Below are 23348 nucleotides of genomic sequence, written 5' to 3' on the forward strand. Positions count from 1 at the left end.
CACTTCTGGCTTTTTTCTTTTTGCTTATGTGGTGCTGAGGAATCGAACCCAGGGCCTCAGGCATGCAAGGCAAGCACTCTACCACTGAGCCACCTTTCCAGCTCCCATTGAAATATTTTTAAAGGACTGCTTTTATTTGTTTGTGGTTCTGGGGATTGAACTCAGTGCCTAGTGTATCCCAGACAAGGGTAATAGCCCTGGAGCTAGACCCACAGCACACTGTATTTCCTTTCTGTGATGGGGTCTTCTAATTTGCCTAGGTTGGCCCTGAATTCCCAGTCCTCCTTCTTTACTTCCTAAGCCTGGGATTAGGAGGGTAACACTACTCCTGACCATTGAAGATAATTTTTATCCAATGATTTTGATAAGATATTCAGCGAGCTACTGAATTAGGATCCTGCCTGTATTCTGACTTCATTCCTGGACCCATCCTGGAGTTCCTCTTCTTTGGGCAGACTGAAGGTCAGCTCCCTAACAGGTAAGGCAGTCACATAGCTCTTTGCTTCTGCATAGTCTCTTTCTACACCCAGCACTACTTGACCACCAGGGAGTCTATAGTCACCTCTTCCAGAATGCCACACAGGTTTTGTTGGTGAGGATGAGGATCAGCCCAGGCTCTTCTCCCAAGTGTGTCCTGGACAGGTCTTCTTCTGCTGCCCTGTGTTCCCAACCCTACCATACACCCATCAATAAGAATTCACATCAAGCTGCATGCTTGTGTGTTGCAATGAGTTAGATTGTGGGTCTATCTTCCAAGTTTCTCTGATCCTCTATGCTTACTACAGTGACCAACAAGCAAGTCAGGTGGGAAAGGCTCAGTGAATGAATGGATCAGTGAATGCATATGGCTGTCAGAATGGATGCAGGCCTGCAGTGGCTCTGGGCTGTTTCCTCTTGGGGTGTGGGGAATTGTTGAGCTCCTGCCTAGAATGGACCTCAGGAAGCTCACCGTTCTGAGAGGAGGCTGATAATAATGCAGTACTAATGCATTATGCTGTGCTGTTATGCTGTGGGCCACTGACCTCCTTGTTTGGATAAATGTCTCAGCACATCAATGACTCTTTGTCTGGAGTCAAGGACCATTCTTGGGGGTTGAAGGAAGGGGATGGGAGAGAGACTCAGGAACTATAAGGATACTAAGCCTTCCTTGGAGAGAAAACGAACTATCTAACATTGACTCTGATCCAAGCCTCTTGGCTCAAAATTTTTACTATATAAACTCTCCTTAAACTTCAATTAGTTAGAGTCTGAGGTCTGTTTGGTTAATTTTAGATCTAATTATGCATTCTAAAAATATACACTCATCCTTCATGTAGTAAGTGCTTACTGAATGCCAGCCACCATGCTAGGCATTTTACGCATACATATTAAAGTTAATCTGGAAAACTGCCCTACAAGGCAGGTATCATTAATTCCATTCAAGTGGTAAGCTGAGCCTTGACAATCTACCCTGGTCCTCCTCCAAATCCCATGAATTCTTCCTGACTGCACATATTACCTTCACACCCAGGCCACTGAATCTCTAAACCATCTCCACCTGTTATTCCATGAAACTCAAGTGCAATGAAATTATAAGAATCATAAACTACCAGCATGAGCATTTTACAGGCAGGATCTCTGCCATGTACTGCTTCTGTGAGCTCACAACCCAAAGGAATAAAATGTAGTGAGAGGCTCCTCTTGAATAAAAGTCATTTATGGAAGACAAGACTGAAGAGACCTCAGAGGAGTGGAAATGAGGAATTTATGAGGTTGAGTTCCAGAGGCTGTGGTGGAGGGGAGTGGTGGAAGAAAGATGTCTCCTTCAAAAGCCCCAGTGAAGGGCAAATGGCACATCTAAGGGCTTGCTTTTGAAACGGTAGCCTTGAAGACCCCTCAGAGCCTGAAATCTTCTGTGGAAGGCACTGGGTTCTAAAGGAAAGGCAGGCTTTGCTAATTTCAAGGATCATCACAAAGAGCTTACAATTCCTTTCCTTTTCTAAGGCAATTCTGAGCTAAGATGGAACCCAGGGATTGCTTGTTTTTCTCTCAACAGAGGACACAGGCTGGAGGGAAGGAGGAGGTGAGGCTGAGAGGAGGGGAGCAAATGTCTGTCTGATAGTGTGCTGGGATCTTCCTGGGCAGACCTTTCTGTAACCTTCCTTCCCTTACTCCCTCCCTTCCTCCTTCTCTCTGTAAGCTAGCTCCCCTTGTCTTTATGTTGACTAGTTAGGTCATTCTTGCAATAATCCCTGGGAATCTAACATATGTCTAGCTCTGTGCTAACAATGCACAGACCTTGACCCCAAAGTAGCCCATAGCTTGTTTTAAGAGAAATTCATCTGCAAAACACTTTGCTCAAATTATCAAAGTGCTTAATGCGATAGTTTGGATGCAAAATATTGCCCCAAGGCCAGGTGTTTAAGATTTAGTCTTCATCCTAGAATTTTGTTGGAGCCAAGTAGAAAGAACCTTCCTCTTCTATTTTTCTCCCCGTGACCTCAAGGTAGCAGCTTCCTCTAACACAGCTTGATATATTGCCTTGCCACTGGTCCAGAAGCAATGGGCCCACCAAACACAGATGGAAATTTCTAAAACGATGAGTCAAAATAAACCAGTTTTGATGTTGGTTATCTCAGGAATTTTGTCACAGTAACAGAAAGCTGACTAACACACTTAAGAAAGAGCTTAATCTGCTATTTATTAACAAGGTGGGATAGGTGTTGGCATAGAACTATCTTTCTGAGCATCAAATTTTCTCATCTGGAAAATGTTAATACCAGTAATACCACTTTTTAGGGTTCTTATGAACTTTGATGGAGATAGTGGTTGTAAGGCACTTAGCTGGTGGGCAGGAAGTACAAAGACATGGATGGCTCTGTAACACTGCATCCAATGGCTTGTCCAAAGAAAGACAAGGAGACATCCTTAAATAGAAAGAGGATTAAGGGGAGAGTGAGGACTTAGAAACAGAGAGCCTGGCTTCAACTCAAGCTCTGCTGCTGGTAAGTTGAATGACTCTGAGCGAGTTGTTCTGACTTTCACCTCCTTCCTCTCTGAAATAATCACTCACCTCCCATCCCTGCCTCCATCATCATCCCAAATGATTCAGGTAGTGATGTCAGCTGGGTTCTGAGCTGAGGACCAAGGTGTGTCGTGTGTAGGGGGTTGGACATAATGGGACATGGGAATGTTTTAATACCATTAATTTGGGTGGTTTCCTGGGATGGAAGGCCACACCAATGAGGCTGGATTTAGGAAGAACTGTCTGAGATATGACTAGAAGATAAGTTGCTGGGAATCAGGGACCTTAGTAAACACTTGTATAAATCTGACTTCAGTTTCAGTGAACCTCATGGAAGTATTTCATTAACTGGCCAGCTCATATTTCAATAGAAATCATATTGACTTAAGCTGCCTTCATTAAATCCTGATCTTGGTGATGAACAGAAGGAAACTCATCTCAGGGAAGAGAGAGTCCTCCTTCCTTCTAAGGAGATGGTGGTTCAAAGGTCATTTAGGATGTGTCTGATGGCCTGTGGTTCCTGATGAAGGCTCTGAGCAAAGTCTGCCCATCTGGCATGTCAGGCAGCAAAGAGCATAAATAATGCAGATAGAGCTCCTATTTGTTAGTCTCTGAGTTGTGCCAGACCCTGGGGTAACCACTTGATCTATAATTTCTCACCTACTTCTTACAACAGTGACATAAGTTGGCTTTAGAAGGAGGAAACTGACAGTTGGAAAGGCTAAGCCCCTTGTTGAAGCCATTGAAGTTGTGGGTAACAAACTTCTGAAGCAAAGATCAGAGTTCATTCCATGGTCCTGAAGCCAACACCAGGGAATGTGAAGATAGTCTCTTGTTACACTGGACCCAGGCAGTGAAATGCCTCTAGCTTGGCTTCCCTGCTTTATCTCAATTGTTCACAATCAGCTTCCGCTAATGGAAAGTGCCCTTGGAAGTGGGGAGACAGAAAGATAGCAAGCACTTAGACTGACTGGGACAGGCACTGTGCTAGGTACATAGAGCTATGTGCTGTAATTTAGTAGTTAGGCTACCTGAGATAGGTACTATTACCTCCAGATTTCAGATGAGATAATGGAAGAAAAGTTAGGTTTCCTGTCAATACCACACAGTTAGCATGCAGCAGAACTAAGCTTGAACCTGAGTATTTAAGGCCTACTACAGTCAGCATGAGAGGAGAATAAACACTGGAAACACTTTCATTCTTGTTCCTCTGGCTTCCAGAGAGGAAATGACAGCTGGGAAGTGATGGCGGACTGTGGAGATGCCTCTCCACACAGGACAGGAAGCAGGCAAGACCTGCAGCTCTGGGCCAGGGCCTGACTCCAGCTTCCTCATGCACCAGTGAGCCTCAGGCAAAGTCACTGGTACCCTTGGGTCTTGTCCCTAGAAAACCAGTGATATCAGAGCTGCCATCTCTACCTCTCCTGGCTGTGGGGTGTGGTTCTTTGTGAAACACCTTGCAGGGCTTAATAACTTAGATAATAACTTAATTTCCTGACCTTGTGATAATTAGGACAATCACTTAGCCACAGGCCAAAGATTTAAAGCCTACAATCCATATTTTCTCAAAGGGTTCATCTCATTTTTACTTTTTACCATCAAATATCTTTGCTAAGATAAAACACTTACTTGCCCAAGGATATTTTAATGAAAATCATCATAAATAACATTTATTGAGCTTCTACCATAGGCCAAATAGCATGCTAAACTCTCTTTCACATTAACGTAAATAATTGTTAGAAAACTCCCTCTAGGAGGTAGGTTATATCATTAATTCCATTTTTTTTAACTAAAAGGAATGAAAGGACTTGCTCAAGTATTATTAAGAGTAAGGTCTGTCTAACTCAATCAAGGCCTCTTTCTTACATGGGCTGTCCTTTGTCCTCACAAGGAATCTACAAGCAAAACTAATATCAGTTATTGGGAGTGAATACCGATGACTGGAAGATGAGATCTAACAAATCTATCCAAAGTCCTTCCCAGTGGTTCTGTTGTCTCCTTTTTCAGAACCAACTAAAGAATACTCAGAAGTCTCATCCAAAGTTATACCTGCTTTCTCTAAGGCTGAGGAATTTCATCAGGGATTAACAGTGCAAGGCACGGTTATAGACCTACCATAAATTAGCTTTGCAGCCACATAATGAACAATACAAGCCTGCGTAGCTTTAAGAGGACCATTTATTATATTGCTATAAACAGAGCTATATAAAAAGAATGATTCCCAAGACTCTGCACATCTGTGCTCAAAATCAAGTCTTTCCAGGAGCTTTGCAAACAAGGATAAAAGTCCAATGCAAACTGCCAGTTCTCCTTTTAACGGGGAAAGGTAATTCAAACTATCCCAGAGGCATAAATGCTGTGGGGAATTCATTTTTGCCAAAGGTCTCAACCATCTTTCCTCATCAAAACCAGACTGCTAATCCACAACATAATGAGCTAATTTGAGCTTGCCTTTGTTTTAAACAGTGTGGAGCGGTAAAGGCAATGATTTAGGGTGAAAATGCAATAGTTGGAGACACTATCCCTTTTTAACTATGTCCCGGGGGAGAACTACTTAAAGGTTCTCAGAGCTTGGGCTTCATTATCAGTTTATTTCTCTGTTTGTGTTTGGTTCTGACCTCTCTAATGCCTTTTTCCTACTAAGGCAGGGCCTTTCTTGTCTCTTTATCCTCTCTGTTTAAACATATACAGCATATAAATGTAGGTGGCCAATCAGCACTCACTGGTCAATGTGTTATCTACACTGGTGAAATGGCAATGGCGACTCTTCCCACAGGGACTTTGAATGGACTACATGAGACATTAGATGTGAACACAAACTCCTGGCTACCAGTACTGTGGCAGGCTAGTTATGTAATCATAGGATATTTACAAACAGAACAATGCCAACAATATTATTTATGTGTTTAAATTTGTGGGAATCAGATAGACAATCAAGAGCACAGTCAATCATGTGCCCATTCATTCACTCATTCATCCAACAATATTTACTGAGCTAGATGTGATGGGTCAGGGCTATGTAGGTAAAGTCTTGGAGCTATAGTCAAGAGTAGATATGCTTACTTCCTGCCCCCACCCCCATCCCATGGAGGCTACCATCTAATAGAACTCCCTCTACCTGACTAGAAAGGCATCAGATGTGGAGTCAGATCCAAAGAACCCCCAAAATCCCATTGAATTTACACTTCATTCTGAGGAATGATATCACTGTTGTGATACCCTTACCCCAAACCCCTGCCATCAGAGGTGTGTGTGTGTGTGTGTGTGTGTGTGTGTGTGTGTGTGTGTTTGTGTGAGAGAGAGAGAGAAGGGGTGGAGGGAGGGAGAGAGAGAGAGAGAGACAGACAGACAGACAGAGAAATCTCAGTGAAACCCATCTGTGATGATAGGTACTACTGTCAATATTCATAGGGATACTTTGTCACAGTTTAAATATGAAATATTTAAAGATTCCTGTCAGGGGGTTGGTGGTCCCCAGATCATGGTGCTGTGTGGGGAGGTTCTGGAAACTTTAGGAAGTAGGACCTGGTTGCTGGAGGAAGTAGGTTGCTGAGACTGCTCTCTGTCTGTCTGTCTCTTCTTCCTGTCCACCATAAGATAAAGAAGCTCCTTACCATATACTCCCTCTGCCATGACATTCTGCCTGAGTTCATGGGGCTAAGCATCTGTGGGCAGAACCTCTAAATGGTGAGCCAAAACAAACCATTTCTTTCAGTTGTTCTCTCAAGTATTATACTTACAACTGGGCAGACTTAACTAACACAGTCCTGTTTTGAATCTCAAGGCTATACAATGTGAGGATGCAATTTTTGAATCCTCTTCCCACCTAAGAGGAGTATCATCAAAGCTAGAGGTCTGGAGAGGAAGAAGAGCAATAGGAGGAATGGGAATCCATCCATTGACTGACAGCAGGGTCACACCACTGTTCAGGACAGGATAGGTAACATGACATGGGGTGTACAATAACCTTCCACCCTCAACCCCACACTGTGATCTTCTCCCCACACTTACCAATAGAACAATCATGTCCAGTCCAGCTAGGGTCACAGTTGCAGAGCCCGGTGTCTGGAAGGAAGGTCCCATGACCTGAGCACTGGTCCAGGCATGTGGCTCTGGGTGTCTCACAGTTGGTGCCTCCCCATCCCACAGAGCAGTGGCACTCGCCTCTTACACAGACACCCCGGCCCGAACAAGTGGGGTCCATGCAGTCCACTGTGATAGGAAATGAAGAGAGTATAGGTGAGCATCTGAGCAGTAGGCAAGGGTTCATGGACCAGCATGCTGCTGGTCTCCTACCAGCTGTGGTAAGGGATCCTGGGACTGATGCAATGAGTTCTCGGAGCAATCTAGAAAGAGGAAAGCGTGGGTAGCACTGCGGGCTGCCTCAGCTGGGCCTGAATGACATGTCTTTTAGACACTCATGGATCCGTTCTCTTAATGACTCCAGAAGGCTGCAATAAGGAAATTGAGACTCAGGGAGTAAATAAATTTGTGTCAGTTACAGAGGCAAACTTTGCCAGAGAGGAATTCCTCTCCCCTTCAACATTCTTAGGGTAGCAAAATACATATAACATAGATGTACCCTTCTGTCCATTGCTAATACAGTTCAGTGCTACCAAGGACATTCATACTCGGGGGATGATGGGAATACAACGGTCACCAACATCTCCAGAACTCTGCTTACCTTGCAAAGATGAAATGCTATACCAGAGAACTCCTGAGTTCTCTCTCCCTCAAGCCCTAGCAACTACCATACTACAGTCACTGAATCTGACCACTCCAGGTACCTCGTGTAAGTGGAGTCATGCAGTCTTCTTATTTTATGTGTGTGTGTGTGTGTGTGTGTGTGTGTGAGAGAGAGAGAGAGAGAGAGAGAGAGAGAGAGAGAGAGAGAACGAGAGAGAGACTTGTTTATTTTACTTAGCTTAATATTCTTGAAGTTCACCACAGTTTTGTGGCATATGCCTACATTTATTTCCTTTGTAAGGCTGAGTAATATTCCACATCCTGTATAGATCACATTTTATTTAAGCATTCATTCATGTGCTAGATTATGAAACAAAATGACTACATTTGTTGCTTCTACTTGGTGGCTATTGAGAGTAATGCTGCCATAAGCATGGATATATGAATATATTTTAAAGACTTTGTTATTAAGTTCATGCCCAAATTAGGATCTATTAATCATGTTATAATGTACTTTTTTTCTTTTTTGCAGTTCTGGGGTTGAGTGCCTTGTAATGATTAGGCAAGTGCTGTACCATCTGAGATACACCTCTAGCTTTTTACTTGATATTATTTTTCAGATTATGTCTCATGCTTTTTGCCAATGCTGTTGGCAGAGTGGATTATGATTTTTTTAACTTATGACTTCTGCACTGATATTACATACAAACATAACCTACCATCCTGAACTTGTTGCTTGAGATGAGGTCTTGTTAGCTTTTTGCCTCCATTGACTTCAAACTCTGGTCCTCCTATCTCTTACTCCCAAGTAATTGGGATTACAGGAATATGCTACACACTTGGTCTAGTTTTACTTTTTTTTTTTTGAGGAACAATTACACTATTTCCCATAGTAGTTCTACTATTTTACATTTCTACTAAGAGCATATGAGGGTTTCGATCTGAAAACAGGTATACTTGCTTCCAAAGTCAATAGCACTTTCCAAATCAAAGCTTTAGCTATGAGATGACAACAAATTGCCAGAGATCTCTAATATTCCTCAAAGCACTGGATAGAAAAAGTGGTAAGTTTAGAAGGTAGCACAGAAGACAAAATTGGAGAAGGAAGTTGGTTATGAGCCGGGTGCCTGTGGTTCATGCCTATAATCCTAGCTACTCAGGAGTCTGAGATGTGAGGATTGCAGTTTGAAGCTAGCTGGGGCAGGAAAGTCTGTGAGACTCTTATCTCCAATAAATTACTGAAAAGAGCCAGAAGTGGTGCTGTGGCTCACGTGGTAGAACACTTGACTTGAGCAAAAGCAGTTCAGGGACAGCGTCCAGGACCAGCGTTCAAGCCTCAGGACTAGAAAAAAAAATTGTAATGAGCCTCTGTCATGCTAGGAAGGTATACTGTTCCTTTTGTTGCTAGGAGAGGACAGAAAATCCTGGAGGGTCCCAACATGGAGCTGCTGGAGAAAAAACAGGTGGCACTCAGTGAGTCAGATTCCTTGTGGGAACTCAGGAGGTAATGCTGGGTTGCAAAGAACACAGCCTTCATCCTCTGGGTTATAGAGTCAAGGGTAAAGAGAAAATGCCCTGGCTCTGTCTTCATGGTCAGGTTACAGAGCTACTGTGTAGCAATTGCTAAAAGCATAGCATTGATCACAACAGTTAACTAATGTACTTACTCATCTCTGGTGCAATTTGCTGTTAAGCATTTAATCTACTATCACCTTTAATCCTAGCAGTGTATGTATGAAATAGCTGGTATAATTACCAGATTTTGAAGAACAGAGAGGTTCAATAGCTTGCCCAAAGTCACACAGTAACACATGAAGGAATTTTACATTTGACTCTTGTTTTCTGGCAGAGTCTTTCTGCTATTTTCTCTTAAGCAGAGGTGTGATTCAAGGGTTAAAGTGACAGCTTTGAGTGAAAAATCTAAACAAGAGTGAGAGGCCTTGAGTTTAAGGCCCAATAATGGCACACACATACACACAAAGTGACTTGCTTTAAATATAGAAATATAGAAATCAAAACAAAACACAGAAAGAAACGGAAATATGCAGAATTAATAAACCCAAAGGAAAGCAAAAGCTCTCGTCTTGCAGTCCCTAGATACCATTTAGTCATGGTTAAGACATGACCTGTTGGCGGGCCTAGATATTAAAAAAACACTAAAAGTAACAACAGTGATAAATTCTTATGATCTGTCTCTAATCTCAGAATCTCAGAAGGATTATTCTGGTCCATTAGACGACGATGATAATTCCCTAGATCCAGACAGCTTTCTAATCTGACAGGAAACAACTCAGCAATTGCTACTTCAAGGCCTAGCAAGGATATTTCGTGTCTTGTGAATGCCTGGCCCACCGTTTTGGGGGAGCTGGTCTGGATAAACTAGGGTGCCCTCACACTATTGCACTATTGGCAAGCAGACCAGGAGAGTTCCGAGTTTATTTAGCAAGAGGTCTGGGTGTCACAGCCCTGCTCTTCCCCAGACCTAATACGTCTGATAGGAACTTCAAAAGGCAGATGTTCCAAGTAGGAACCAGAGATCAGTGCATGGTTGATGACAGACCACCTCTAGGCAATGTTTTTTGCTTCTGCAAGCCAATAGGCACAGCGAGTGTGCAGCAGGAAGGAAGTTTTAAAGAGGGCCTGACAAATAGTAGGAAGAACAGAACACTTTCTAGACTTGTTAAGTTTCCCATGGGGTCACATTTGTCCTGAACCCTGATCCTAGACCCAAGGCCGTTATCTATACTACAATGATGCCCTGTTAAAGAAGTCATGGGCACACTGAATCTGTTCTTTCCTGAGCCTCTGGGATCCCTAAGATGAGACCCAGGCAATCTTCCCTCACACTAGGACATCCTCACAGAGATTATTTCCCAGGGAGCATTGGGTAAGAACAGGAAAAACCCACGTGGGGAGTATAGGGTGGAGAAAAAGGGTGTCAGGAATCTGATGGTGGTTTTGAAGAGACTCTAACCTCGTCTGTTTTTAGAGGCTTGCCAAAGTGACATTTTTCTCTCTTGTAGAACTTGCCAGTCAAGCCAAAATTCCCACCAGAAGCTTAATCTGTTCATGAAACAAGATCTGCATGACCCAGACAGAAGCACCACCTTTTCCTCCACCAATGGTCCATGCTTCAGTGACCACATGAGCTATTCCACACTCTCAGGACCAAGAACATTCTCCAGAACCAAGAATGTTCTCTTCTGCCCCTCCTCTCATCCCTAAAAACATCCTGCTGGCTGAGTTCAAGCTTTCAAAAAAAATATATGGGATAATAAACTTCAGAAGGAAGAGAGAAAAAAAAGTAAGCCTGTTAGCTGATGGTTTTTAAACACAGAAAACTTGTTAGCTGAAGGAGGAGGAAGAATCAGATAAGGATAAAGGAGGAAGAAGAAGGAGAAGAGGAGGAGGAAGAGGAACAGGAGAAAGAGAAGAGGAACAGGAAGGAGAAAGAGGAGGGAAGAAGAGGAGGAGGGACACAGGAGAAGTAGGGGAGGAGGAGGCGCACCCCAAGAAAGCCCTAATATACTCACAGGACTATGCACAGATAGTGGGGAACAAAAAGAATACAAGGGAAGCAGTTCCAGATGGCCTTCCTCAGAAGAGAGAGCTAGGGTAAAAACATTTCTTTTCAAATAGACAATATAAATCAAAGTTCTCAAAAACAGTGTTTTTTTTTTTCCTTTCTGTAAATAACCCTGAAGCTCTAGAGTGCTATCCGGTGCTGGCCTGCCTTGAGACAGATACTTCTCTTTCCCTGGCCTGCACAAATTAGGTGGATCTAGGGTAGGACAGCCACCATGTAAGTAGTCTGCTCTTTGCTTCCATACTCTTGTCAGAGTCTCCACTCCTAGGGACCAAAATGAATGGTTCCCAGTCTCTGGAGAAGAGGGTCGGGCTCCTTTGTTCCCAGGCTGCTGCTTTTCTTCTCTCTACCAGACCCCAGCTGCCAGGGTTGCAGTCAGGACTCCCAGCCCTGTTCAGGAATACATGCAGCCCAGACACTGATTCCTCTTCACCATGCTACTAAATACCAAATATATGGAAGCCATCCTTGGAGTCTCTTATAGGGGAAGAGTCCAGTCCTGGAAGGTGAACATGAGGTAAAAGGAACTTCATGCCATTGTCCATAAAAGGCAAGTCCATACACTTCAAATGTTCCTGGATGAGATGTGCTTCTGTCATCCCCAGAATAATATTAATACCATGAGAGCACCACCTATGAAGAAGCATTTACTAGGTGTCAGACACTGAGCTAAGTGTGCTGTGCCTGGGCCATTTAATTGATCTTTAAGATGATTCTCTGAGGAAAGCATTCCCATTGTCTAGTGGAGGGAACTGAGGCCATACAGTGAGAGTCAGGACTGAAGCATATGTATAACTCCAATATGTTCCCCCTTAAACACTGTGCTATCTTGTTTGTGAATGAGGTTCTGTTCTCATCTTCCTGGGTTCCTGCAGTCTAGAAAAAAGTGTATTGGCCTGCCAGGGAGAAGATCCAGGCCTTGTTCCAGCCCTGTTTTTGTTCTTCATGCCTGGGCATGTTATTGTCCTTCATGGGCTTCGGTTTCTTCATTTGTGAAACAGAAGCACTCATCTGTCACACCTGGTCACATAGTGCGTGTGTGTGTGTGTGTGTGTGTATGCATTTGCACGTGAATACATGTGTGCATGCATGCCATACCTGGGGCTTGAACTTAAGCTCAGGGTATGGGCACTATCCCTGAGCTTTCTTGCTCAAGGCTAGTGCTCTACCACATAAGCCACAGCTCAACTTCCAGTTTTCTGATGGCTAATTGGAGATAAAAGTCTCATAGACTTTTCTGTCTGGACTAGCTTTGAACTATGATCTTCAGATCTCAGCCTCTAGAGTAGCTAAGATTACAGGTGTGTGCCACCAGCACCTGGCCTGGTCATGTTAAAAAAAAAAAAAAGAACTAATGTCACTGTTAAGTTGGGTTATATTCTATCCTTCACCTATACAGACATGTATTTATACTATCAAGGCGAGAGGCACGTGTATAAGGACTGAACACACACACTTATCCCTCACAAATGTAGTAAAGGTAGACAGAGTGCAGAAGCCTACAGTAGAAGGCCAGCTGCTGGTGGCTCACGCCTGTAATCCTAGCTACTCAGGAGGCTGAGATCTGAGGATCATGGTTCAAAGCTAGCAGAGGCAGGAAAGTCTGTGAGACTCATCTCCAAATAACCATCAGAAAACCGGAAGTGGAGCTGGGGCTCAAAGTGGCAGATTGCTAGCCTTGAGTGAAAAAGCTCATGGCCAAGGCCCAGGCCCTAAAGTTCAAGCCCCATGATGGACAACAACAAAAAAGTCTACAATAGAGTCAGACTTCAGAAGTAGAGATGGAAAATGAGCAGATGAGCTGGAAAGCAAAGGGTATTGGAAAGAGAGAACTTCATCTAGGAAGCCAGAATGGCTAGGCTCAACCCCAGCTCTGCCATGAAGGACTCAAGTGAATTTGGACAAGTCATCCAACTCTGTGAGTCTCAGTTTCTCCTCCCATAAAGTATAGATGACCACTCATCCCTAAGGGTATATGACATTAAATAATCCTTACATATGGTAACTGCTCATGAGTAACAACTTTGGTGTCGTTGGTGGGCCAGAACTATGATATGTTAGGTCAGTTACTGTTTCATGCCTTCTTGGCACAGAGTTGGGGTCCCAGGTGGGCAGGAGTCTTTCCCTGCTCTCTGGGTGCCCACAGGACACTGGGCACTAGCCTCCATCCTAGAGACTGCCATCTGCAAGCCTTACCTTCCTCACAGCTCTCGCCCTTGTAGCCGGGGTTACAGATGCAGGTGCCCATGATGCAGGTGCCATGGCTGCTGCAGGCCACATCGATGCACTGGCTGGTAGGCACATCACACTCGGCACCCTTCCAGCCGCTGTGGCACAGGCACCTGCCCTTCATGTACTGGCCATTCCCGCTGCACAGCACAGGGCAGGAGGCTGGGGACAGAGCACCAGAAGCCGGGCATGAGTCATCGCCTAGCATCCCTCAGCTACTTTTGTCCCCTTCTTCCCTAGCTTGTCTGGCTTGACCCACAGCCTCAACAGCTTTGCCACAAACACCCATCACCTGCTTGTCTTGCTTTCTCTTGTGTGAGTTTAAACACATCTGGAACTAGAGATGAAAATACGCAGTGCAGGGCCCAGCCTCGCCATGGCACTAGTTGGGGTCCTGTGCATGCTGCTTCCTGCATTCCCACCCTCATTCCTATCTCTGATGAGAACCAGAGTCTCAAAAGAGGAAGCTGCTGACTGTTTCTTGTTCTCCCTGGAAAAGAGCGGCTGGGCCCATTGACTGGCTTGCCTCCTTCCTCCAGTACTCTCCTCCTGATGGCACTCCAGCTCTCTTCCCCACACCTCCTCTAAGGCTCTGCTGACTGTTGTCTTTAACCCTGCAAGTCTCCTTTGTCTTCTAGGCCTCCACTCTAGCCCCATATACCATCTTCTCTCAGGAGAAGAGCTGAGCCTCCCTAACTTGGCTCTTCATTATCTTGCCATTCTGCCTCTTAGTGTAGAGGGTTTTGTGATCATCCCCATGAAGGACACTATATAAAAATAAATTCTACTGCATCGTGCTGGAAGTACTTGCCTGTCTTACTTAGATACAATAAGGCTGTTTTATACATGACTCTTAACTTTAAGTGCATATGGGATGAGACAGTAATTCTTGTTAGAAGGAATGACTCATCTCTCTCTATACCACCTTCCCTGGCCCCCACCTGGCTTCTTTCCTTTTTAAAGCACTCAGCAGATAATCACAGTGCCTCCCAGGGCTGCCAGCTTCACTTCCTCAAATGGAGTCTATTTCACATTAGCTAAAATAAGCAGAATCCCCAGAGCAGTCTCATAGCATTGGATTTACAGGCAGCTGTTCCCTCAGCCTTGGAACCATGTCTGCCTTCCGCTTACAAACAACCTCAGGACTCCAGACCAATGCCGCCACATCTGGAAAGCCTTCCTGAGTGGGTTCTTGGCCCTTCCATACCAAGGCTTCCATGTTTGACCTTGTCAGTTATCACGGTACTGCTTTACAGTTGTCTCCTTCTCCCAGAATAGATGGAAAGCTCCCATGACTGGTTCTTGCTCTGTGGTATAACCCCAGCCCCCAACTGAGGAGGGAGTCCCACATGGGCCTGAAGCAAATGGCTACTGAGTGAGTGAGTGAATGGATGGAGAAACTGAAAGAAGAGGTCCTTCTGGTTCCCAAGGGAAAGGTCAAATTCTCAGGTCCCTGTCCTGGCATCTTTCTGGAGAAACTCTGCCTGCTCCTCAGGCTTCTCATTCACAGGCCCAAGAGAAGTCACACTGATGTGAAGAGACTCTTCAAAAGATTCTTGGCCACGGCTGGCCACTGGGAAATCAACTGCCACTTCGTATGTCCCAGCAAGGGACACCAGATTCCCCTGTGACAACCCTTCAGGTTGTCCATAAGTGAATAACAATGGCTGACAGGCTCCAGCTCTACCTGTGAGTGTCCTTTAACAGGCTTCTGAAATAGGGCCCTCAGAAACCTTTCTTGGGCACATCAGGAAGGTGGGCCCACATTTCTGCACTTGCTGGGAGCAGTGAACCCCAAGCTGCCTAGGGGGTCTTGGAAGTAGAGATTCTAAGTCTCATGTGAGTACTTACCTCGGCCGCAGTCTGGGCCCAGAAAGCCCAGGAAGCAGTGACAGGTCCCCGAGATGCAGTCTCCATTGCCATAGCAATTGCTGGGGCAGTTATCCACCGATTCTGGGGAGAAAGGATGGGAAGAACAGACAACTTGAAACTGCTTTACCCAACTGAGAGCCCAGAATCAAGCCTTGGATTAAGCAAGACCACAGAGTAGAACTCTTTGGGTCTAGTCACCTAAAAGGGCCAGTAACTTATAAATTGTATTAATTTTTACTCTTATTGAAGTACAACTCAAGTCACAAATGCCTACCTGATCCAAATCTTTCTAAATCAAATGTATCTCCAGGCATCTGTTAGGTCTACTGCCAAAAAAAAAAAAAAAAAAAAAAATTGGGAAAAAGAGTTTGGCTTGGAATAGAGGTTATCTTGGGATGATGTGATCCTGGGTGATGCTTATAGACTTCTTACATTGTTTGTAAAGCTGATTGATAGGCCCTTTTCTGTAAAGGATCCTTCCCCAGCTCTGATTTTCCATATATCCATTCAGGTCCTCATGGTCCCTCACTGGGGCTGCTGGGATAGCCAGTGAGTGGCTCTTCAGTATTCTGCCTTGATTCCCACCCTGACTTACCACCTAATTAATCTCTGAGACAGGAACTTGATTGTATCTTTCCTGTTTAAAAACCTTCCATGGAGCTGGGCACTGTGGTTCACACCTGAAATCTTAGCTATTCAGGAGGCTGAGATCTGAGGATCGTGGTTTGAAGCTGGCTGGGACAGCAAAGTCCATCAGACTCTTATCTCCAATTAACCATCAAAAAGCAGGAAATGCAGCTGTGGCTCAAGAGGTAGAATGCTAGCTTTGAGCATTAAAGTTCAGGGACAGTGCCCGGGCCCCGAGTTAGAGCCCCACAACCAGCACCAAAAAACAAAAACAAAACCATACACAAAAAAAAAACAAAAATAAAACAAAACACAACACTCCCTCAAAAAAAACCTACCACTTTAAAAAAGTATCAATATTTTCTTCTCTGTCCTCCTTGTGTTCCCAGAATCTTCTGCTATGCCCACCTTTTGTGGAAATACTACCTTCTCTAACTACTCCCTAAGACCTTGGTATATGCACTGTGAGATAGGTCAAAGAAACAGAATCCCTGTCAGAAAGAATTTGATAAAAATGTTGGACATGTTTTGTTGCTCCAGTTAGTAAGCTCATAAAGTTGACTTATTTAGACTATTTCATTTCTCAACAAAAAAGAATGAAACCAGGAAGCAAGTTTACGCAGAATGCCTTTTGTGGCCTGGATTTCCACTTACCTATCTCATTTCATGGTCACCAAATCCAACAAATAAACATCTATTATCATTCCTTATTTTTTTTTAAAAAAAAAAAAGAGGCAGCATGGAAAGATAAAGTGAGTTGGCTAAAGGCTGAAGATACCAAGGCAGGATTTGAACCTAGGTCCTTGGACTGCAAGCCAATCTCTTTCTATGACACTATGCTATCTATCTAGGCTTGCAGGGACTCATCCCACAGCAGAGGCCAGGAGAATGAGCAAGGTAAGGGATAAGGAGTCTAACTCTAAACCCAGCAAAGGAGCCAGTGGAGGGACAGAGCATTCTAGAACTTTCAGAGCTTGCAAGCTCCAAGGGCCCAATGTTCTCGTTCAACAGAGAAGGAAAATTAAGACCCAGAGTCCAGGCAGTGACTTCCCCCATTCACAAGAGTAGTCAGTAGAGCTAGACTTCAGGCAGAAGGAAAGGTCAATCAGGCAGGGAGAGTTCAGGAGTCAATCTGTTGTTTTACTTAACAGCTGTCAATCATGAAGCCAAGACTGAGGCCATGTTGAAGGAGATGTTACCATTGAAGAAGCAAGCCTCACCTAGAAGAAATGTGCAGCCTCACTAAGAGAACAAGATACCAAGATGAAGATGCCCTGTCACCTGTGCTGCAGTTTGGAACAAAGAAAAATACTCTATCTAGAGGTAAGGGAACCTGAACTCAGGTTCCATTCTTTTTTTTTTTTTTTTTTGGGTCCGGTCATGGGGCCTGAACTCTGGGCCTGGGCCTCAGCTCTTCAGCTCAAGACTAGCACTCTACCACTTGAGCCACAGTGCCACTTCCGGCTTTTTTTCTTTTTGCTTATGTGGTGCTGGGGAATCGAACCCAGGGCCTCAGGCATGCAAGGCAAGCGCTCTACCACTGAGCCACCTTCCCAGCCCATCAGGTTCCATTCTTGTAGTATCATGCTACATGCTTTCTTTTCTCTGGAATTTAGCTTCATCATCTGTAAAATGGAGATGATGACAGAGATGATTCCCTGGGCCAAGTTCCTGTTCTGCAATTTACTATGGGTCTATAATTAACTATGAGGTCAACTGAGGGGGCCTGACCTTGAGACTCAAACACTGAAGGGAATCCGTTCGATGGCAGCTGGAAAGGGGCAGAATGGAGGGGGTGATGAAGAGCAGGGTGGCATTGAAGAAAGGGTTTCCCACCAAAGTATTCTGGTACCATCTTGGAAATGATTTGAAAAGTTCAGAAACATAATACGATGGTGGGGGGGAGGGCTTCGTTTTAACAAGTCCATTTATACATCCAATGCTCCTTGGTCATAAGTACCCCTCTTCCTCTCTTCCTCTTTTCCCTTCCCAAACCAGTCTCTTCAAGTTGCTTTGTTCTATTTCCATGCAAGAATATAAAGTATTTTGTCTATATTCATCTTCTTTCCCCATCCTCATGTGTCTGCCCCCTCTTCCGTGAATGCCAATATTCCAGACAAGAAGTGTTTCAACTCCCTAATTGTTTCTTTTTTGTTAAAATGTGCCTCCTTTTCGAGTGGGTAATTCCACTTCCATAATGCTGTGACTCCACTAACACAACAAGTGTGAAACACTAATACAGAGTTGAGGACAAGAACGTCTTGTCCAACTCTTGGCCTCATTTCTGGGTAAATGGTCTGGGTCCTGGCAGAACATGGATCACAGGCCAGAGTATTTTTTACTCTCCAATGGCTTTGGAATTCATGTTCTATAGTGTATAAATCACGCAGTGGCTTCCTAAGTGCCATCTTTATTGTAAAAAAGAAAAAAAATATTCTAGAAGTTTTAAGTATTCTTTCTCAAAAGGAGAATTTTTTTCCAAGTATTTCTTTATTAAGTGACTACATATGTTTCACAATACTGTGGCATAGTTATATTTAGCTAAGGTCACAAACACATTTTAACCTTCACAGTGATAATCATCATCATCTTAATCTACAAAGTTTATGAACGCTATGAGCTTTAACAATGAGACTCTTTCTTCCAAATTGGGTGATAGGTACTTTTCTTTCCTTTTGCTTAGTATCAGCTGTTCCCTCTTTCTCTCTCATTCCCTCCCTCCCATCACTGCCCTTGAGTTGCTTACTCATTTTCATCAATGTCCAGTGCAGCTGATGGGCCCCTCTGCTTTATTTTGTCACCTGCTTTCCACTGATTCTGTGCCTTCCTCCCAAGTAAGGTTTAAGGCAGATTCTTTTTTTCCTTAGGCTACTGGTTAACCTTGCAGTGACAGAGCTGTCTCACCTGCCAGGCTGCAGGGAGCACAGGACAGAGAGGCAGACAAAAGCCTTCTCTGCCAGGTGTCTTTCTGTTCCTGAGTGACTGTGGCCTGAATTATGTCACTGGATTTCTCAGCATGTGGTTCATCATCACCTCCTTCAGTCCCTAACTGGTAACCTCCGTTCCTTCTTTTCATCCAGTTCAAAAGCTATCACCTTCTGGCAATGGAAGCAGGCTCTTACTCCTGGAGTTCATTCCTCTTGTCCCTATGGAAGTACCATACAGTTGACTTGGTTGACCATGAACCCCTTGAGGACAGAAACTAATATGATCCAGTTATGCACTTATCCTGGTATCCAGTACATAGAGGGGTTGCAGTCATTATTAACTGTGATCACTACTGGAAACCAACTAAGAATGAAAAAGGGGAAATAAAATAAAAGAGGGGAAATATCAAAATAGTTGTGAAAAATGAAACAATGAAACTTGTTGACATGGATTTGGAAAATGGAGTGGAGAGAGAAGGGAGAATGACAGAGGGGTGAATCTAATCAAAGCACGTTGTATGAATATATGGGCATGTCAAAATGAAACCCAGGGCACAGCTAATTGATGTGAAAAATGCAGGGGGAAAAGAAGTAAATTAGATGGCTTCACAGGCTCCAACTATTCAGTCCTTCTTAAACCCAATAGTATAAAAGACGTCTCCTAAAAAGAATCCCTCCATGAAGAAATAAAAATGGTGAAGAAACACATGAGGAAATGTTCATCATCCCTGGTGGTGAAGGAAATGCAAATAAAGACAACCCTGAGATACCACCTTACCCCAGTCAGAATGTCCCACATCCACAAATCAGCCAACGACAAATGCTGGAGGGGATGTGGAGAAAGAGGAACCCTATTACACTGCTGGTGGGAATGTACACTTATACAACCACTTTGGAAACAAGCCGGAAGGGCCCTAAAAAACCAAAAAATGAACCCCCCTAAGACCCAGTCATACCACTTCTAGGCATCTACCCTGAACAACAGGAACCAATATACAAGGACACGTGCATCTCCATGTTTATTGCAGCACTGTTCGCAATAGCTAGGATATGGAAACAACCTAGATGCCCCACCACAGATGAATGGATCCAAAAATTGTGGTATCTATACACAATGGAATATTATGCAGCCATTAGAAATGACAAAATTATGGCATTTGCAGGGAAATGGATGGAGCTAGAAGGAATCATGTTGAGCGAGGTAAGCCAAGAACGAAGAGACAAATGGTACATGGTCTCCCTGATAAGTGGATGCTAAATCCAAAATGTTAGGTGATATGACAAAACTAACAGGACTTAAGAAACAAAGAACTCCCACTCATCTGGTTGAACCACTACTAAATATCCCCATGCTGCTGATCACATATATGGTATATAACATGTGAGCACCGTTATATATTACAGACTGTGATAGACAATTTGCTCCAGGAAAGGTAGAATGAACTTGTGACTTTAAATGAGCATCATTATTCCACAATACTGTGAATTTCCGGAAATTATGTAATCACTTAATCACAATCAAAAAAAAAAAAAAGAACCTCGGGGAAGGGAGGGAGGGAGGGGATGGTAGGGCCAAAACAATGGAGGGGGTAACAATGTTCAAGAGGAAGTGTACTCATTACCTCACTCATGTAACTGTAACCCTCTGTATAGTATCTTTACAATAAAAAAAAAGATATACCAAAAAAAAAAAGAATCCCTCTAATACACACACTCACACACACCACCACCACCACCACAACCACCAGTCCTGGGGCTTGAACTCAGGGCCTGGGCATTGTCCTGAGCTTCTGTGCTCACAGATAGTGCTTTACCACTTGATCATAGTTCCACTTCCAGCATTTTTTTTTTTGGTAGCTACTTGGAGATAAGTCTCAAGGACTTGCTGGCTTTGAACCATGATCCTTAGATCTCAGCCCACTAAGTAGCTAGGATTATAAGTGTGAGCCACAGGCACCCAGGGATAGTTGCATTTTTAACAGAACAAATGCAGATAGATGTTATGTGCTTTCTAGGTTCTGACTTGTGATGTCTGCAAGATACTGACCTGCTTATCACCTGCCAGAAAGCTCTCATGGTAACAGTCAGGAAAGCATGACTTGGTGGAGAGAGGGTTGCTAAGTCTGACAGATTAGAAACTTGTATGCGTGTCCGAGGAAGCAGAAGTTATAGAAGACATCAATTAATATTAAGATGGCAACACGAAATGGAAAGAAGATATTCGGAGAGTGTTTTCTATTGGTGAAATGTATGTTTTGCCTTCCACTTGGAGAGATATCAGCAACGTTGGGGCCACTTGGGACCCCATAAATAATGAGTTCCTCCTGATTGAACATCTCTAGGCTAAACTCTAGGGAAGAAGTGCCATTTGCTGACTTGTGAGAAGTGTGAACTTTACTGTATAAACATGTTATGTTCCTAATTAGTGTTGGGTGAGTCTTTCCTCCACATACTCCTCTTGCTCTGCTTCTGTTCTTGCTGCAGCTGACTACATTTACCAGAAGGTGTTCCTTTAGATCTGCTTGGATCTGCATAAAAACCCCAGTTGCTCGTGAATAATTTTGTTTTCATAATTGGGTGGATGGTTGTGGGAAGAGGGGGCCTGTACCCCTCCAGCTTTTATTTTACTATCTAAGCAAGAGGTCTTGGTGCCAAATTTGGTTTTCAGAAACTTGGTTTTCCCTCCATCAAATTTAGAATATAGAATGTAAAAATTTTCCTTTAGCACTGTCTCTGGACATGTGTTGTGAGTAGACATATTGTGTGAATAATGCTCCAAATGCTAGAAAGATCTGAGAAGGAAGGAGAGATAAGGGCGATCCATCCGTTTTATAAAGTCAGATGAAGAATGGCAGCTAGAGACATCTTTGCAAGTTACACAGCTGGTTAGGGCAACTCTGGCACATGAACTATGTTCTATCTTCAGTTGAAGCTTGTGCTACATGGCCTGAGTCAGTATGGGTCCTAGAGCCAGTCTACCTCTTGCTCTGACAAGGATCTTTACAATCCACTTTGCTCATAGAGTCAGAGGCCTTGGAGTATCCATTGTAGGCCTCTTCTTTCTGCTCACTGTGTGTGTGTGTGTGTGTGTGTGTGTGTGTGTGTGTGTGTGTGTGTGTGTGTGTGTGTGTGTGTGTGTGTGTGTGTGTGTGTGTACTAGGGCTTGAACTCATGGCCTTCTACTCTTCTTCCTTGGCTTCTCTGCTTAAGTCTAGTGTTCTACTACTTGATCCAAAGCTCCATTTCAAGCATTTTGATGATTAATTGGAGATAAGAATTTCAAAGACTTTTCTTCCTGGGCTGGCTTCAAGCTGAGATCCTCAGTTCTCAGCTTCCTGAGTAGCTAGGATTATACACCCCAGGTTGCTTACTTGACTCTTATCAGAACCAAATCCTTAGAAGTCCTCTTGATTCTCAAGCAGGGACCCAAGAAATCCTGACTGTATCCACTCCTGACTTCTGTTGTGAAATATACATCCTCTTTATGTAGGATGCCACCAGGGAAACTCCTATCAGGAGGCCCAGTGTCCACCTGCTTTCAGAGCAATAATACTGGAAAGGAAAAGGGATTTCCTCCTCTGATTGCTCACTATGAATGGACACACCTGCCTTGGTCTAAGCAGACTTTTCTCTGAGGTCATAAACCTTGATGTTGGGCTCCAGCACCATAGGCAGAAGGAAGCAGCTGCGTGAATATACTCTATTCCTCCATCCTCAGTCTCTCCTTTCTGCTCACCTAGTACCTTCTCCAAATCTGTTTCCTGGTATGTCTGAGTTAATAAATGCCTGTGTCTGCTATCTGTGCCTTTTTGTCTTTTTTTTTTTCTTTGCCAGTCCTGGGGCTTGAACTCGGGGCCTGGCTCTGTCCCTGAGCCTCTCTGTACTCAAGGCTATTGCTTTATCACTTGAGCCATAGCACCACTTCTGAATTTTTTTATTTATGTGTTACTGAGGAATTGACCCAAGGCTTCATGCATGTTAGGAAGACACTCTACCACTGAGCCACATTCCCAACCCCAGTACCTGTACCTTATTTATGTGTTACTGTAGTTTCTTCTTAAGTATATGCTAGAAATTTTGAAAGTGCCTGGTTGGGATTCCTCTATAGCATGATGAGGGTTAATGCTACCAAACTTGGTTCACAAGACAGCCAAGGAGATGACTGAACATATCAACTTGATTAGTACTAGTAAAATATAGACTTTAGGTTAAATCTGCTGCAGTCTTTTTGTTCCTGGCATACAGGGACTTTTCTTTCTTTTTTTTTGTAAATGAGTTTTTTTATTGTGAAAATACTGTACAGAGGGGTTATAATTACATGAGCAAGGTAATGAGTAATTTCTTATCCAGCATTGTTGCCTCTTCCTTTGTTTTTCCCCTACCATCCCTTCCCTCCCACCTCAACTATATTCCTCCC

At 43.7% G+C, this 23348-nt stretch overlaps 1 protein-coding gene across 3 annotated transcripts in view; it reads right to left on the minus strand.

Moving 5' to 3' along the window:
- Window positions 1-23348, minus strand: part of Tenm4 (teneurin transmembrane protein 4) — a 420724-nt gene that overhangs the window by 155198 nt on the left and 242178 nt on the right. For all 3 annotated transcript variants that reach the window (XM_013014004.1, XM_013014006.1, XM_013014005.1), the window contains exons 9-11: window positions 15357-15458; window positions 13473-13667; window positions 7016-7216 (exon numbers count right to left, since the gene is read on the minus strand). In XM_013014004.1, coding sequence (XP_012869458.1) covers window positions 7016-7216; window positions 13473-13667; window positions 15357-15458 — 498 coding nt within the window. The remainder of the gene's footprint in view (window positions 1-7015; window positions 7217-13472; window positions 13668-15356; window positions 15459-23348) is intronic.

Source organism: Dipodomys ordii, unplaced genomic scaffold (genome assembly GCF_000151885.1).
Source record: "Dipodomys ordii isolate 6190 unplaced genomic scaffold, Dord_2.0 Scaffold22, whole genome shotgun sequence".
In the NCBI taxonomy this organism is placed as follows: domain Eukaryota; kingdom Metazoa; phylum Chordata; class Mammalia; order Rodentia; family Heteromyidae; genus Dipodomys; species Dipodomys ordii.